The 13,764-nt window shown below is 57.5% G+C and overlaps 4 protein-coding genes across 4 annotated transcripts; 2 read left to right on the top strand and 2 right to left on the bottom strand.

The window, feature by feature from the left end:
• Nucleotides 1-26: 26 nt before the first annotated feature.
• On the bottom strand, nucleotides 27-185 carry SPRG_16293 (hypothetical protein; the record flags this gene model as incomplete). The annotated part of the gene is made up of 1 exon (XM_012355602.1): nucleotides 27-185. A coding segment is annotated over one exon (159 nt), but the record flags the coding sequence as incomplete, so codon positions are not given.
• Nucleotides 186-2,776: 2,591 nt separating this feature from the next.
• On the top strand, nucleotides 2,777-4,718 carry SPRG_16292 (hypothetical protein; the record flags this gene model as incomplete). Its single annotated transcript, XM_012355601.1, has 7 exons — nucleotides 2,777-3,508; nucleotides 3,557-3,618; nucleotides 3,675-3,771; nucleotides 3,819-3,945; nucleotides 3,990-4,144; nucleotides 4,191-4,412; nucleotides 4,463-4,718. The coding sequence occupies 7 exons, from the start codon at nucleotides 2,777-2,779 to the stop codon at nucleotides 4,601-4,603; spliced, it is 1,536 nt and encodes a 511-aa protein (XP_012210991.1). The 3' UTR covers nucleotides 4,604-4,718.
• Nucleotides 4,719-5,446: 728 nt separating this feature from the next.
• Nucleotides 5,447-8,729, top strand: SPRG_16291 (hypothetical protein). The gene is made up of 9 exons (XM_012355600.1): nucleotides 5,447-5,991; nucleotides 6,042-6,234; nucleotides 6,276-6,588; nucleotides 6,634-7,010; nucleotides 7,062-7,497; nucleotides 7,548-8,108; nucleotides 8,160-8,293; nucleotides 8,346-8,471; nucleotides 8,524-8,729. The coding sequence occupies exons 1-9, from the start codon at nucleotides 5,456-5,458 to the stop codon at nucleotides 8,635-8,637; spliced, it is 2,790 nt and encodes a 929-aa protein (XP_012210990.1). The 5' UTR covers nucleotides 5,447-5,455; the 3' UTR covers nucleotides 8,638-8,729.
• An 18-nt stretch (nucleotides 8,730-8,747) lies between these two features.
• Nucleotides 8,748-10,511, bottom strand: SPRG_16290 (hypothetical protein; the record flags this gene model as incomplete). Its single annotated transcript, XM_012355599.1, has 3 exons — nucleotides 8,748-9,028; nucleotides 9,088-9,666; nucleotides 9,725-10,511. The coding sequence occupies 3 exons, from the start codon at nucleotides 10,509-10,511 to the stop codon at nucleotides 8,748-8,750; spliced, it is 1,647 nt and encodes a 548-aa protein (XP_012210989.1).
• Nucleotides 10,512-13,764: the final 3,253 nt, after the last annotated feature.

Below are 13,764 nucleotides of genomic sequence, written 5' to 3'. Positions count from 1 at the left end.
TCGAGCTCGATCTCATGGATCTGGACCTTGAGCATTTGGCGCTCGTGGTTCTCGATGCGGCGGAGGTGCTGCTGCCGCTCGCGGTTGTACAAGCGCTTCTCCATGGCCTTCTGCGCCGCGTGCACGGGGCACTTGCGACTCGGCGGCCGCGCGTCCAGGATGAAGTTGATCGAGGCTTTGTTCATGCTGCAAGAAGAACGACTGTGACCGCTGGCCGAGTGGCGAGCCATTCTGAGACACGCCGCCAGCGTTGAGTGCGCTTACATACACCATTTGTATGTGAAGCTCAATTGAATATCTTTGCAGTGCAATTGAGATGCCAACGACGAGCCATCTGCTGGCGTCGCGAGCCCACCAGTGTAATCCAATCTTGTTTACTTTCTTGAGTTGTCGCCACGTGTTTCGTCCGTCGAAGCTTGACCGGACAAGGGTTTTGCCCACGTTTTGCCCACGCCGATGGCAATCGAGGCAAGGCAATCGCTCCCGCACGGCGCCGACCGACGACGATCCACAGCCAACGCTGTCTTCTAAACAGGATGGCGCCGGCTCGGTCTGCTGTCGCAACCGCTGCCACTGTAAAAGGGTCGACCAAGGATGGGCAAAACCGTCCAGAGCTGGGACAAAGTCTCTCGGCGCGTTTTGTCACGCGAGGTACTAATCGGAGCCTGCGATGCCCCGTCCCCAGCTGGCGCAAGATACTTTCACGCGTTGGCGTTCGCGAAGCCCTTCGTGTCGGTGGCGACTGGCGATGGCTGGTGCAGTGCCGCATGGAGCAAGAACTGCACTGGACTCGAAGGAAGGAGTTTCCAGCGTGATATGTTTTTCTTTTTGCAATTGATGGCTTTGGCCAGTGCGGGGGTTGATCGCTCTCGGTGATCCTTGCGGCGGTCGATGATTGGTATTCTGGGTGATAGTTTAGCAACGAGACCCGAACGGTGTGGGACGATCGCTCATCGGTTGATTGGTCGCTGAACGCGCCACGAACGTGCAGTGCGACCCTCTGCCGCGCGTCGCCGACAAAGCGTTTTGACGACCATACGAGCGCGTGTTCACGCCGACATACCAGGAAGATGTGGCCAGAAGGCGTTGTTGCCCCTTTCTTCAAGTCGACTGATTCCTGACCGCTGGTTTTGCTCTCGAAGGAATTCCATCGCAGGAGGCCAGTCGCACTGAAACCAAGATGATGGTCATCGTCTGATGCGAAACGACGGCATGCGCAACGGTGATTGGCTAAAATTGAGATACGTTTATGTTTTGGATTTGTCGTTCAAGATTCTAATCACGCGTGTCACGACCGCGTACTGTGCGGGGTAGGGTAGGACGATTAGTTGACCATGACTACTCGTCGATACAGAAGTAGCATAATGTGCAATAGACTTTCGCTGCGCTCGCTGTTTCTTTTTGGGACACTTGAAAGCGTGGCGACGCGTCGAAGTCTTCTTGTCGCGCAGCAGAACCAGCAAGCTTCGCCAGGCTTTTTCTTTCGAGACGATAAATACAACGCACTAGTATTGTGTAGCAGTTCTGACTAACACAGACGTGATGCACCCCTGCCTGGCCCTGCACACCAAGGGAATAGCCTCGAACTATACTACATTAGAGCACCGGCAGCAGGCCCGTCGCTGCCTCCAGCCATCACCACGTCGTTACCACAGCCGTGCTACGATTCACTGCACGACGTCGACTCAGATGATTGTCGGCGCTTCAGTTTCGAATGTTCAAACGCCAGCAGACGCGCGAACGGGAAGGCATGGCTGCTTCTGACGAAGCTGCAGACCATGCAACAACTCTTCGGCTTCGTACTGCCAGTCTGTTGGGTTTACTGCGCCGATTTTCTTCACACAGCGAGCCATGCTAGGTACCGGTAAGCTGTTCTGCAGTCGAAAGATCATCGTGGGTAGGCGATATGGCATGTACCTGGGCTCGGTATTCTTGGCCAAGCAAAAGCCTGGCCGTCCATCGACTGACATAGTAACGGTAGTAGGAAACGAGCGGCCACAATGCGACGGCTCGGAGCGTTGCTCGAATGCCAGTCACAACGGATGAGCGGCAACCACCGACTGCCTGCTTACGGTCTCGTCCCCTTTGGCAGAGATGCTTGGTCGGAGCTGCTGGTCTTCTCGCCGATTCGAAACACTTCAGAATGGACGGTGCTGAAGCTACTCGAGGGCGTACTGCAAGTAGCCCGTGCGTGCGTGAAGCCGAGATTGTGCCACGTGGGCTGCGCTGATGCTGTCTGCGTATAGGGCGGGCGCCCACATGGTCCTCCACCATCGGACGCAAGACGAGGAAGCGGGAGCTCCATCTGCTCGGCTGCGCGATCTTCCAAGCACACGCGGTGACCCCACGATCCGTCGTGGTTCGATCCGCCGCCCTTCACGCCCAGCTCCGCCGCCCTTCGCTCCCTGCTTCGCGCCCACGTTGCCTTTCGCAGCTGTCGCGCCCGCTGATTGGTGCAACTTGATAGGGGAACTGGAAAAGAAAGGGTGTCTAATGACTTTTACCTACTTGAACGCCATAGACGTCAAACGCTGTAGGGTAAACTGTAGGCGCCACGGGGCGGGCAAGCGGTGCATTGCAATCGTATCACGTTGCTATCGCACGTGCCTCCAGCGTTAGTGTGCTGGCTCCGACGGCGTGGACGCGCCTTCCAGCGCGTGCACTCCAGCCCACGCGACATTGGCCAAGTGCGTTAAATGGTTTGACCCAGAAAAACGCAGCCAACGCCCTTGCTGGCTTTGCAACCCACAATCAGACAAGCACGCCGACGACGACGATGTCGGCGATCCGATGGAACCCATGGGGCGTCAACTACGCCGGGAAGGAGATCGAGCAGATGCAATTCGTGCACCGCGTATACCTCGAGGCGATGGGCATCGAGGCCATCGACCTGCCGCCGACGCTGCAGATGAACGCGACGTTCACGGCCCCGCTCTACGTGCCGACGAAGGCGTCCTTTGACGAGCACACGTTTGTACGGCAGATGCAAGGCGTCGTGGGCTTGCTGCGGCAGCCCGCGGAAGAGATCATCTCGTGCATCTGCGGCTACCAAAAGGAGCGCGCGGACCGCTTCCAGTTTGGCTCGGCCTACATGAACGACCCGCGCACGCTGCTGCTGGAAGAGATCAAGGAGTGGGCCATGTCGCGGCTCGCGCCGGCGTCGTGCACGACCGAGTCGGTCGAACGCGACGTCGAGAAGCGCAAGAACTACATCACACAGCTGCAGTACGTGGGCGGCGACCTCTTTGCGCCCGGCAGCGGCGAGCGCTCGCTGCTCAAGACGCTCAAGGACATTCGCGAGATCTTGGAAAACCGCGTGCTGCCGACGATTGCTTGCGAGCGCGCGCAGGCGAGTGCGAAGGACCATTTGACCGTCGTCGAGGCGCGCGCTACGGACGCGCTCATCCACGGCGTCCAGTTCCTCTTCAACGTCTTCCGCAACACGAGCAATGCGCCGGCCGACTGCACGATCACCAACCTCCAGTCGCAACAACACAGCGCCATGAAGGTCACCTCTCCGATCTTAGAGCTGCGCTCACGCCTGGTCGGTTTTTAGGACGCGATGAACTCCAAGTCGGGCCAGATGCTGCAGCTGCTCTTGTCGACGCCGTCGTTCTGGTACCGCGACTCGTCTTTCATCATGCAACTGCATACGAGGATGATGATGATGATAGCAAGCTCTTCCCCGAGAGTCACCACCACGTCACTGGCGGCGAGAGCAAGCTCATGGCGTTGACAAGCGAACAGCAGCTCCAGATCCAGTCGGATGCGGTACTAGTAGATGCACGCTTGCCTATGGACGCGCTGACGTAAAATAGGTTTTTTGCGACTCGGCCGCAACGGCGATCGTTCCAGCGATCCTCACGCCCAAGGAAATGACCCCCAAGGCCTTTTTAACGCAGAGCAACTCGGGCGTCATTACGTTTTTAACCCCCGAGGACTATGGTTCCATTCGTCTGCATTGGACTTGGACGCTCACATCTCGGTAGACATGTACACCAAGATGCACGGGCTCCTCAAGCTGCTCGCCGACCTCGTCGTGTCGTGCCGCCAAGCGCGCCTCCTCGCGGGCACAGGCGGCGACCTTCTCGTCTACGGTCCTGGCGGCGCCCACCTCCGCCTCCTCCTTGAGACCATGCAGGCGGTATGGTGTCATAGTTGTTGCTCTTGGAATTCTGACGCTGGCGCAGGTGCAAATGGAGATTGTGCAGTGCGCGACGACGCTCAAGCAGCGCGGCGTCAACGAGCTCGATAAGCTCCGGTCGTCGTACAGCGAGAAGAACTGGCGCGTCTGCTTCTCCCGCGTTTTAGCTCTCGAGACGTACCTCGCCAACGACGTGTCTGCGTGCAACGACCCGATCCGCAAGATTTGCGAGGCGACGTCGCCGGCCTATGTCCTCCAGCAAGCCAAGGCACTCGTGTTGTGATGAAGAGGCAGCGTCTCATGCGCAACTTGTATTAGGAATTCAAGGCCCAGACGAGCAAGTGGGTCGTTGAGAACGCGAGCGCTTGTAGCCACATTGCCGATACGCTGCATCTCAAGGGCCTCCCGCCGATGCCCCAGATTACGTCGAGCCAGCTCCGCACCATCACGGCGGGCTAGAGAGAGAGAGTGGCGACAAGCATCAGCTCCATGCTGTTATTTTATGGTGTGATTTCCGCGACTTGATAATTACGGTGTCAAGTTGAGCTTTGCCGTCAGGAGAACAGCGTGCACACCTAGCTTTTGTATGGTGGGATGATAGAGGCTTTAGTTCATTTGTACGTCAAGTTGAATGGGATCAAGAGACATGCCGCGCTGGGACAGCGCGCCACGATCAAGATGCGACGCGCATCCTGCTGACTTTACACTCGTTAGCTGGCTACACACCCTTAACTCTGTCCACGCTACTAGTACGTTCTACTCGCTGCCCATCTGCGAGGTACTAGCTGCATGAATATGGCTGCTTCACGACTATGGCCTTCCGCAGCTTCGAGAAAAGGCTCGTTGTCGCTGCAAGCGGCGGCGATCTGTGTGCACCCAACTCTACACAGCGGCGTTGCTCACAGCGGCTGGTGGCCGGCGAGATCCTGCAGGAGACGCCGCGCCCGTTCGCACCTTCTCGCGCCGCAAGGAAACGCACGGACATCACGCCGTCCTCCTCCATGCCTTGCAGCACCAGCATCCTGCATCATCATCGTCATCCTGCCCCATCATCAAGCACTCCAGATGACGCCATGCCCAGATTGGGTGTGTTTAGCCCATGTCAATGACAGGCATGTCCGATAAAGTGCGCTATCAACCCGCCCCTCGCGCCGTTGGCAATGCACTTGATATTTATATGGTTCCCCAAAGTACGAAAAAAGGCAGCTGCCCATGTATCGTTTGTATACCATAGTGAAGCGCTGCTTAATCGTAGATTGCTCGGGCTGCAATACTTGCTTTCGTCGTCTTCGCCGTACTAGCAGCAGCAGCATGGCCGGTGTCCGATGGAACCCATGGGACCGAGGGTACTCGGGCCTCGAGGTCGAGCAGATGGGCTTCCTCCACAAGACGTACTGCGAGGTGTACAACGTCGACCCGAAGGACCTGCCCCACATCCTGCAGATGGACGACAAGTTCCGCGTCCCGCTCTACTCGCCGCAGGTCGCCGACTTTGACGAGCACACGTTCGTGCGCAAGATGCAGGACATGACGGGTCTGCTCAAGAACCCAGCCGAGGGCATCATCTCGAGCATCTGCGCGTACCAGAAGGACCGCCACGAGCGCGTCCTCTTCAACGCGTACCTCAACGACCCGCGGACGCTGCTCCTCGAAGAGATCAAGGCGTGGGCGCTCAACACGCTCGCGTCGGCGACCTGCACGACCGAGTACATTGTCAACCAGGTCGAGTGCCGGATGCAGTACATCAAGAAGATCCAATATGGCCAGCAAAAGCTCTTTACGAGCGGGTCGGGCGAGCGGTCGCTCATGGCAACGCTCAAGGACGTGCGCGAGATCCTCGAATACCGGTATACACTGCTGCGATGCATACGTTGTCGTCTCAACTTTGCGTTTCTAGCGTGCTGCCCATCATCGAGACGGAGCGGGCGCATGCATCGGCCAAGGAGCAGCTCACGATCCTCGAAGCCAAGGGCACGGACGCGCTCATCCACGGCGTCCAGTTCCTCTTTTACGTCTTCCGCAACACGCCCAACGCACCCAACGACTGCACAATTAGCAACCTCCAGTCGCAGCAGCACGCGGCCATGAAGGTCCATCGCCGCGCTTCGACCGGCGCTCATCTTGCATGTAGGACGCGATGAACACCAAGTCGGGGCAGATGATGCAGCTGCTTCTCAACACGCCGTCTTTCAAGGAGCTCTTCCCCGAGAGTCCGTATGCAACCAACCAGAAGGACAAGGCGCCGCAGCCGCTCATGCTGCAGTGGACGCCCGAGGAGGCCAAGTCGATGGAGACGTCGGCGGTCTTTTGCGACATGGACACGACGGCGATCATTCCCGCGGTGCTCACCAAGAGCAACTCGCAGGTCGCGCCCGTCGAGTTCTTCAAGGCCTCCAATTCGGGCCTGGTGGCGCTCCCTGCCGATAGCGCGCCGACGGCCTACGGTATCGCATTCCACCTCGCAACTCGATGGCTCATGAGGGTGCTAGAGTCGTTTGTGCGCATGCACGGTATGCTCAAGCTCATGGCCGACTTGATTGTGAGCTGCCGCAAGGCGCGGCTCCTCGCAGGCCCCGGCGGCGACCTCCTCGTGTATGGCCCTGGTGGGGATGAGGTCCGGCGGCTCATGCAGTCGTGGCAAGCCGTGCAGGGCGAGATGCGTCGGCTCGTGAACGACATGACGCAGCTCGGCGTGCAGGAGCTCGACAAGATGAAGTCGACGCAGGAGCGCAACTGGCGCCACTGCTTCAAGGAAGTGCTGAGTTTACAAAACTACATTGCCAACGACATTGCCGCGACCGTCGAGCCGATCCAGATGATTCACCGCAACACGGACCCGGCGCGCGTCCAGCGGCTCTTGCACGAGGTAGGCTTCAACCTCGTCAAGTGGTATATGTAGACGGTATTGAATCTGTAGTTTCGGGAAGCGACTGGCCACTGGGTCAACGAGAACAGCACGATCTGCAACCAGATTAGCGGCACGCTGGGGCTGCCCATGGTGGTCGACGGCCAGCGCGTCTTGCACAAGCCCGAGATTACAATGATTGAAGAAGGGGACGAAGGCGAGCCGGAAGGCGAAACCGTGCTCAACACGGCCATGGTGGTGGCGCGCGCGCCGAAATCCAACCCGCCGACGACGATGGTCAAGCCGCGTGTGCCGACGTTCCAAGAAGAGTCGACGAACCTCGTCAAGGGCCTCGGCAACTCGGTCTTTTCACTCTTTGGCGTCTCGACCACGTCGGCGCAGAACGCCAGCACGACGTCCGAGATGCTGCTTCCGGACGTGGCCGTGCCGCCTGCACCAAAGTCGGCGCCGATCTCGCGTAACGACGCGGCGCCCGAGCCGCCCATGGGTAATACGAAGAGCGGAGGACAGTTTGAGATCTGATTTCTGGCGGTGTAGGGGCACTGGATGCGCTCCTTTTGGTGCGCCAGGTCGTCCAGGCCATCGGCGCGCTCTCGTGGAACACGCGGTCGACGGTGCAAACGACGATCCACCTCGACGATCGCAGTGAGATGGACGCGTTCAACATCCTCTGCGCGGTCTACGAGGCCGTCGGCGTCGTCACGTCACCGACGCTCCTCTCGCAGCTGCAGCAGTACCGCCAGCAGCTGCTGCACGTGCTGGGTATGTACCTGCGTTTCCTCCTCAACGGCGCCTCGGTGCTCCAGCAGCGCATGGTGCAGCAAGACAGCCTTCGGTCGCTGCAAGGCATGCTTTTGCTCATGCAGCGCCTCGAGCCGAGCTGCGTAGAGCTGCAGAGCGAGCTCGGAAAGCTCCAGGCGTCGTTCGACATGATGATGGACGCGTGCGCCGAAATGAAGGCGGGCATGCAGGAGGTGCTCAACACGACGCCGCTCCTCGACCCGCGGGAAGAGACGGACGGGCCGGCCATGTATGCGCTCAACAGTATCGGGTCGCTCTCCAACATGGGCTGGAACAAGACCAACACGCCGTCGCCAGGTTGGTTTGGACAGTGAAGCATGGGGTTTCTTATCAATCTTATGTGCGTAGCAATCCAGTCGCACATGGCTTACATGGATCAAATGGTGACGCAAATGGGCTACCACAAGCAAAACCTCGCGGGTCTGCAGCAGATGATTGGCGAAGGCGCCGCGGCCATCGAGAAGGCCGAGACCAAGCTGCAGGTATGATGGGGTCCATTTCTTGATTTTTCTTGAATTTCGTACACTTGCGTAGTGCCTCGTGGACGACTTTACGTACCGCAAGCTGCAGCTCGAAGCCAAGATGAAGGCGTCGCTCGATCCGAAGGGCGTCACGCAAGCCATGCCCAATATTTATGCCGATATTGGATATATCTTTGGGGTGCGTGACGCAATCGATCGATGGAGATCATGTCTCATCGTCCTGATATTAGGCTGTCTACGAGGGCTTCCAGCCACCGCTGTACAACGAGAGCGTCGACAAGTGCGTGGACGATTTTTTCCACCAAGAAACCAAGCACCTCAAGGCCGTGGTTGGCCTGCTTTAGCTTTTTTTCTCATATATTCTCTATATATTGCCGGCACACGTAAGCAACCCTACCCGCTGCAGTATATATATATTACCCTCGTGATATAACCAGACGCGTCACGGGGTGTGTCACCGGCCGTCAATTTCGCGGACTTGGCCCTTGGTGCTACTCCCGACGGGGACGATCATGACGGTGACGGTGCTGCTTTTACGCCGGGTGGACGGTGGAATCGCCGACGACTTGCGTTGCAGCTCGGGCGTGATCGGGGTCACGTCACCGGATTTGGACGACCCCATTTCGACCGTCGTCTTGGTCGACTTGGTCGTCGTCGTCGAGCGCTTGTTGACAATCGATGGCTTGTTGCTTTTCTTCTTGCGCTGGTTCTTGTTGCTCGCGCGGGCCTTGTTGACTACTCACGACAAGCATGCATTATCAATCTTTCAATCTTTCAAAAGACGTGGTGCGTACAAATGGCAATGTGGGCCACAAACAAGATCTTGCGCTCGTCGTCCGAAAACGTCTGTCGCGCCTTGGCGTAGGCAAAATAGTAGATGGTAAAGACGACCCACATGCCCAGAAACGCCAAGACCGCGCGCTGGCCGTCGTTCTGGAACCCGACGATCGACACGAGGTTCAAGAGCCACACGCACAGCGGCACGACGGCGCCGTAGATGCCGAGCGGACTTGTATACTGCCGCTCGAGGTGCGCAAACGAGAGCCGGAGGTAGATAAACCCGATGCACTGCGCAATGTAGGCGCAGAACGCACTGCAGATGCACACGGAGAAGAGCGAGTCGCCGATCGACGGCACGAAATACGTGATGAGGCACACGCTGTAGCCGACGCTTGACGTGAGAAGGAGCGCGGGGCCGTGCACGCGGTGCGGAAACCACGTGTGTAGAAAGAGGGGTGGGAGGAGCTGGGAGCCTGCGATTGCGATCGTGAGTTTGCCGTACGAATACATAAAGCCAAAGATGGTGGCAAACGTGGCGGGCAGCGACAAGAGTGTGGCGGCCGAGGCGGAAATGGAAAACATCTTTATAAACCCTAGTGAAAAGGACATGAAACTCAAAATGAAATGTTGGAAAAGCGTCGAGCGGAGTACCATTGTTGAACGGAATCGTATCGTCTTGCAGGGTCGTGTTCCCGTGCGACACATAGGACGATGCGACGAGCACGAGAATGCCCGAGAGCAGCAGTGTCGCCATGCACGCGAGCTGGCCGCGCGGAATGACGCGCCGAGGCAACGTCGCGTCGTCGCTCGCCAAATTGAGCGACTCGATACCGACAAAGAACCACGCAGTCGTCGGGAGCACGTGGAGCACTTGGCGGGTATCGAACCCATGGCGTTCGTCGCTGAACGCCGTCAAATCGGTCGTGTGTAAGCTAAAGCAGCCGACAACGTACACGGCAATGATCACGAGCGAGACGACTGCAAGCATCCGGTTCACGCGCCAAAAGAGTTTACCGCCCACGAGGTGGACACTTAGCGCGGCAGCGTAAATGAGAAGCCAAAGGACCGGTTGCATCGGCTCCATGGCCGGAATCATGGTCGTGACCATCTTCCCGAGCATCAAGACTGACGACGCAACGTACGCAATGTACTCGAGGGTTTCGCAGCACCCCATCATAAACCCGAGGTAAAAGCCGAGCGAGCAGCGCGCAATACCATACGCGCCGCCAGCAAACGGCAGCGCGCTCGAGATCTCGGCGAGGCAAGACACCATGCAGCAGTACGCGACACCCATGAGCAGCGTCGCGCCGAGGTAGCTGTAAAAGCCAGCGACAAGACCCGTGTTCCACGAGAAATACTGACCGCCGACGACGATCGTGATGCCGAGCGCCCAAATGTCGACCGTCGACGCATCGTACCGAGGTGTGGACGGCGCCATGCAGAGCCAAATGTGGCCGACGAAGGGGGCCACAGCCAGAGGCCTAAAATTACGCACCGCACATCAACGCCTGCCGTTGAGTGATTGCTTGTAGTAGTACAATGACAAGCTGCAAACACATCGTTTTGTTTTCTCCGGCAAGCACGAATGACGCTCGTCCAGTAGGAACGCAGGGGAGGTAGCGTTGACGCCCTCGCCCCAAAACGGTCGAGATGGATGAGTCAAATTGGGTGACCGAGGTACATTATGTACCCCTGCCACCAATGCAGGCAGGGCCAGCCACCGACCACCTTCAACATGCACCATGATGTGTTGGGACGCAGGAAATAGCTCTAGCCCCGATCGATCAGTTGGAAGAGGTGCTTCCGTCACCTCTAGCTTAGGATAGAAGAACATAGTTTTCGATATAAGATCATATTCGGAATATTATTTGCGCGTACTACCGTTTGGACGGTCTTCGAGAAGGCCATGTGTGTCCACTTCATGGTAGAAAAACGTGTTATTGGCCAATATTAGAGGATTTTCGCAACTCATTTACTTTTGACTTTGACTTTTGAGTTTCGCTTTCTGCAATTTGATTGGCTGTTGAAAAAAGTCCACGACTCGGGCGACAGTCAACGTTGAGCAAATGGGCCCAAAAACTCAACGCTCATTTGACTTTTCGGGACTGCACGTTTCGGTATCCGGCAGTCGTATCCGTAAGCGTTCGGCGGCCGCTCGGCGAAGTCGATCGCCTCCACTGATCTCGGCTCAAGCGGCTAACTTCGTGCTCGCGCTCTATGCCGCGTGTCGAGGCGTGCGAGTTATGCGCATCTTGCAGTGTATCTTCGCGTCAATCGTCTGTTCCGTATACAGCGACCCCCGCCGCGAATCGACTTAGACAACGGCTTCGACCCCTGCTGATGCTTGCGAGGGCTGGCTAGTACACTGTACAGCCGTCTCCCCGTCTTCGCTGCGCATCAGCCTTACTTATAATAACTGGTGGCATCAAGTGGGGCGATGCGCCAGTAGTCCGGGAGTGTTGAATTTACTGGCGCGCCGCATAGAAAAAGAGAGGGAAAAAGTCCTGGATCCTATTTTATCATCATTTTATTCCAGCGCCAGCGCCATCGCCGGATTACGTAATCGCGATAGCTTGATTACGTCATACGAGCTGGGCCAGTAAGTCGCTGCCCAATCAGAACGGGGTATCGAAAGACCAGCTTGGCCAGTTTTGCCCCTTCTGATTGGACAAAATGCAGGCTTTTTCTAAGGCCGCCGCTAAGGCCCGTATACAAGAATCGAGTCATTCCTTCACGCGGTATTATTATTGGGCAAAATTACCCAATTTTCCGTGGCCGGAATGCCGCCATTCCGCAGTCAGCATGCAGTCCACAGCGGCCGCGCGCGGCGCGACGTGCCTCACGACTGACCGCTGGAGTCGCCGTAGCGACGCATGAGGCCGAGACGCGCGCTTTTTCTCCCAATACCCACAGCCTGCGCTCCCTCAAGATGATCTTTCCGCCGCGTACACTCGTCACGCACGGGTGTGCGCGTCGGCGTCGCCCAACTGCGGTATCAAGAACCCGAGCTACACGTTCCCGGCGCTCGACCGCGCCGCTTACGATTAGGCCCCCCGTCGGCGCCCTGCACTGTACGCGCGTCGCCTCGCGCTCCACTCTTCCCTCACCTCATCACTAGGGACGGCGGTCGCACCCGAGGAGACGCCACGCCGCTGCATGACAGCGCGAGAGAACCCCCGAGGCGACGCGCAGATCCCGCAAGGTATGTAAAGCGACGCGCATCGTGCTGCCCGCGCATGCACACTCACATAAGTGTTGCTCTGGTAGGGCATTGCCCAACCTGCGCATAGGCCAATCGGCCATTGACGGGCGCTTCAAGATCTACTTTCGTTGGCTCGCGGCAGATAGCTGGCTCGTCGACCCGCGCCGCGGATGCCCTGCGCCGACAGCGGTGCCGCCAGCAAACGCGTTCGACGAAGGCTCGCTGATGCGGCGGCAAGGTCGACCAACAACGAATACTACTAGTACGAAGTAAGCGGCAACGAGAAGCGGTCGAAGCCGATGGGTAGTACTGCATGTTCAAGTTAATGAGACTGCTTCAATCGTGGATGATGATTCTGGCTTGATAAGAGTGCGCTTGGGAGGCGCAGTCTCGTGGCGAAGGGAGTCGATGAGTATTTGTGCGAAACGAGATAGTATGTCGGCGCGGCCTAGGTGGCTAGGTGTGCATAGCACAGTGCGACCTTGAAGCAGAACCAGCGCGCTAACTCATCGCGGTGCTATATTCGCAAGTGCCGTGAACTCACGTCCAGGCGGCGACAGCGGTGGCCGAGGAAGCGCGCGCGGTGGTCATCTCTGTGAAGAAGGCGCGTGCTAGCTGTGTGAGGACGCGCCGATGGATGGCGCGCAATAAGATGCTGTCTAGGAGGGTTCTGCTAGAGGCATCGACTTCGGCGGCAACGGCGTGGGTGGCTGGCGCTGCGCCGACCGCGCGGCCTGGTGCGCCCCGACGCAATAGAATGCTAAAGCACGCCCTTTGGTATTTGATCGGCATGGCCCGTATTCGATTTCCAAGGATATAAAGTTTCAATAGAGCAATGCCAGTAGCTCCTAAAGTCCCAATTAAACGGCGATACGCCCCTTAATTGGCGTATCGCCTCAAGTGGCGGCAGCCGCGTGCTCGTATCCGTACATTTATCCGGCACAAACGACTTTTGAGTTTCAACGGGCTTTCGAAATATGCGTTTTTGTCTTCGTTGAAATTCAAAAGTAGAGTTCAAAAGTAAAGTCAAAGTTAAAAGTAAATGAGTTACGAAAATCCTCTATTCTCGAGAAAGTCGTCACGATCTATAAGCTACAGTAGGGCTGTGGTATCTAGAGACTCTACGAACCGCCATATCGGGTCATACACAAGGCATTACTGTTGAGAAAAGGTTAGCAGCATCATTGCGCAAGCACACATTGCTGGGTTGATGTTCTCCGCGAGTACGCTCGAGTTCAATGCCCAGCTCTCTGGACTCGGCGCCAACGATTCTAATTGGCCAAAAAATGGGTGTTTTGCGCGCGCAGCAAGTCGAAACGATCTTTTCACGAAGCGGCGTATCTTGCGAGGCTGTCGTAGAGCTAGCATTCTAGATTTCGACGCCTACTAAGCAACCCGCCTCACCTCACCCGAGGTCATGGCAGTAATGAAGGCATTACGCCCTTTGCCCCCTGAGCAAGCTCGCCATTGTAGAAACAGCGTGAGCGAG

Source organism: Saprolegnia parasitica (genome assembly GCF_000151545.1).
Source record: "Saprolegnia parasitica CBS 223.65 unplaced genomic scaffold supercont2.271, whole genome shotgun sequence".
Classification (NCBI taxonomy): Eukaryota; Oomycota; class Saprolegniomycetes; order Saprolegniales; family Saprolegniaceae; genus Saprolegnia; species Saprolegnia parasitica.
Note: the sequence above shows the minus strand (reverse complement) of the source record. Positions and strands in the feature narration are given on the sequence as shown.

Coding starts and splice junctions, on each gene's coding strand:
- SPRG_16291 (XM_012355600.1), top strand. CDS start 5,456: ATGGCCGGTGTCCGATGGAACCCATGGGACCGAGGGTACTCGGGCCTC. Junction 7,011..7,061: donor TCCAGCGGCTCTTGCACGAG/GTAGGCTTCAAC, acceptor TTGAATCTGTAG/TTTCGGGAAGCGACTGGCCA. Junction 7,498..7,547: donor GGCGCCCGAGCCGCCCATGG/GTAATACGAAGA, acceptor CTGGCGGTGTAG/GGGCACTGGATGCGCTCCTT.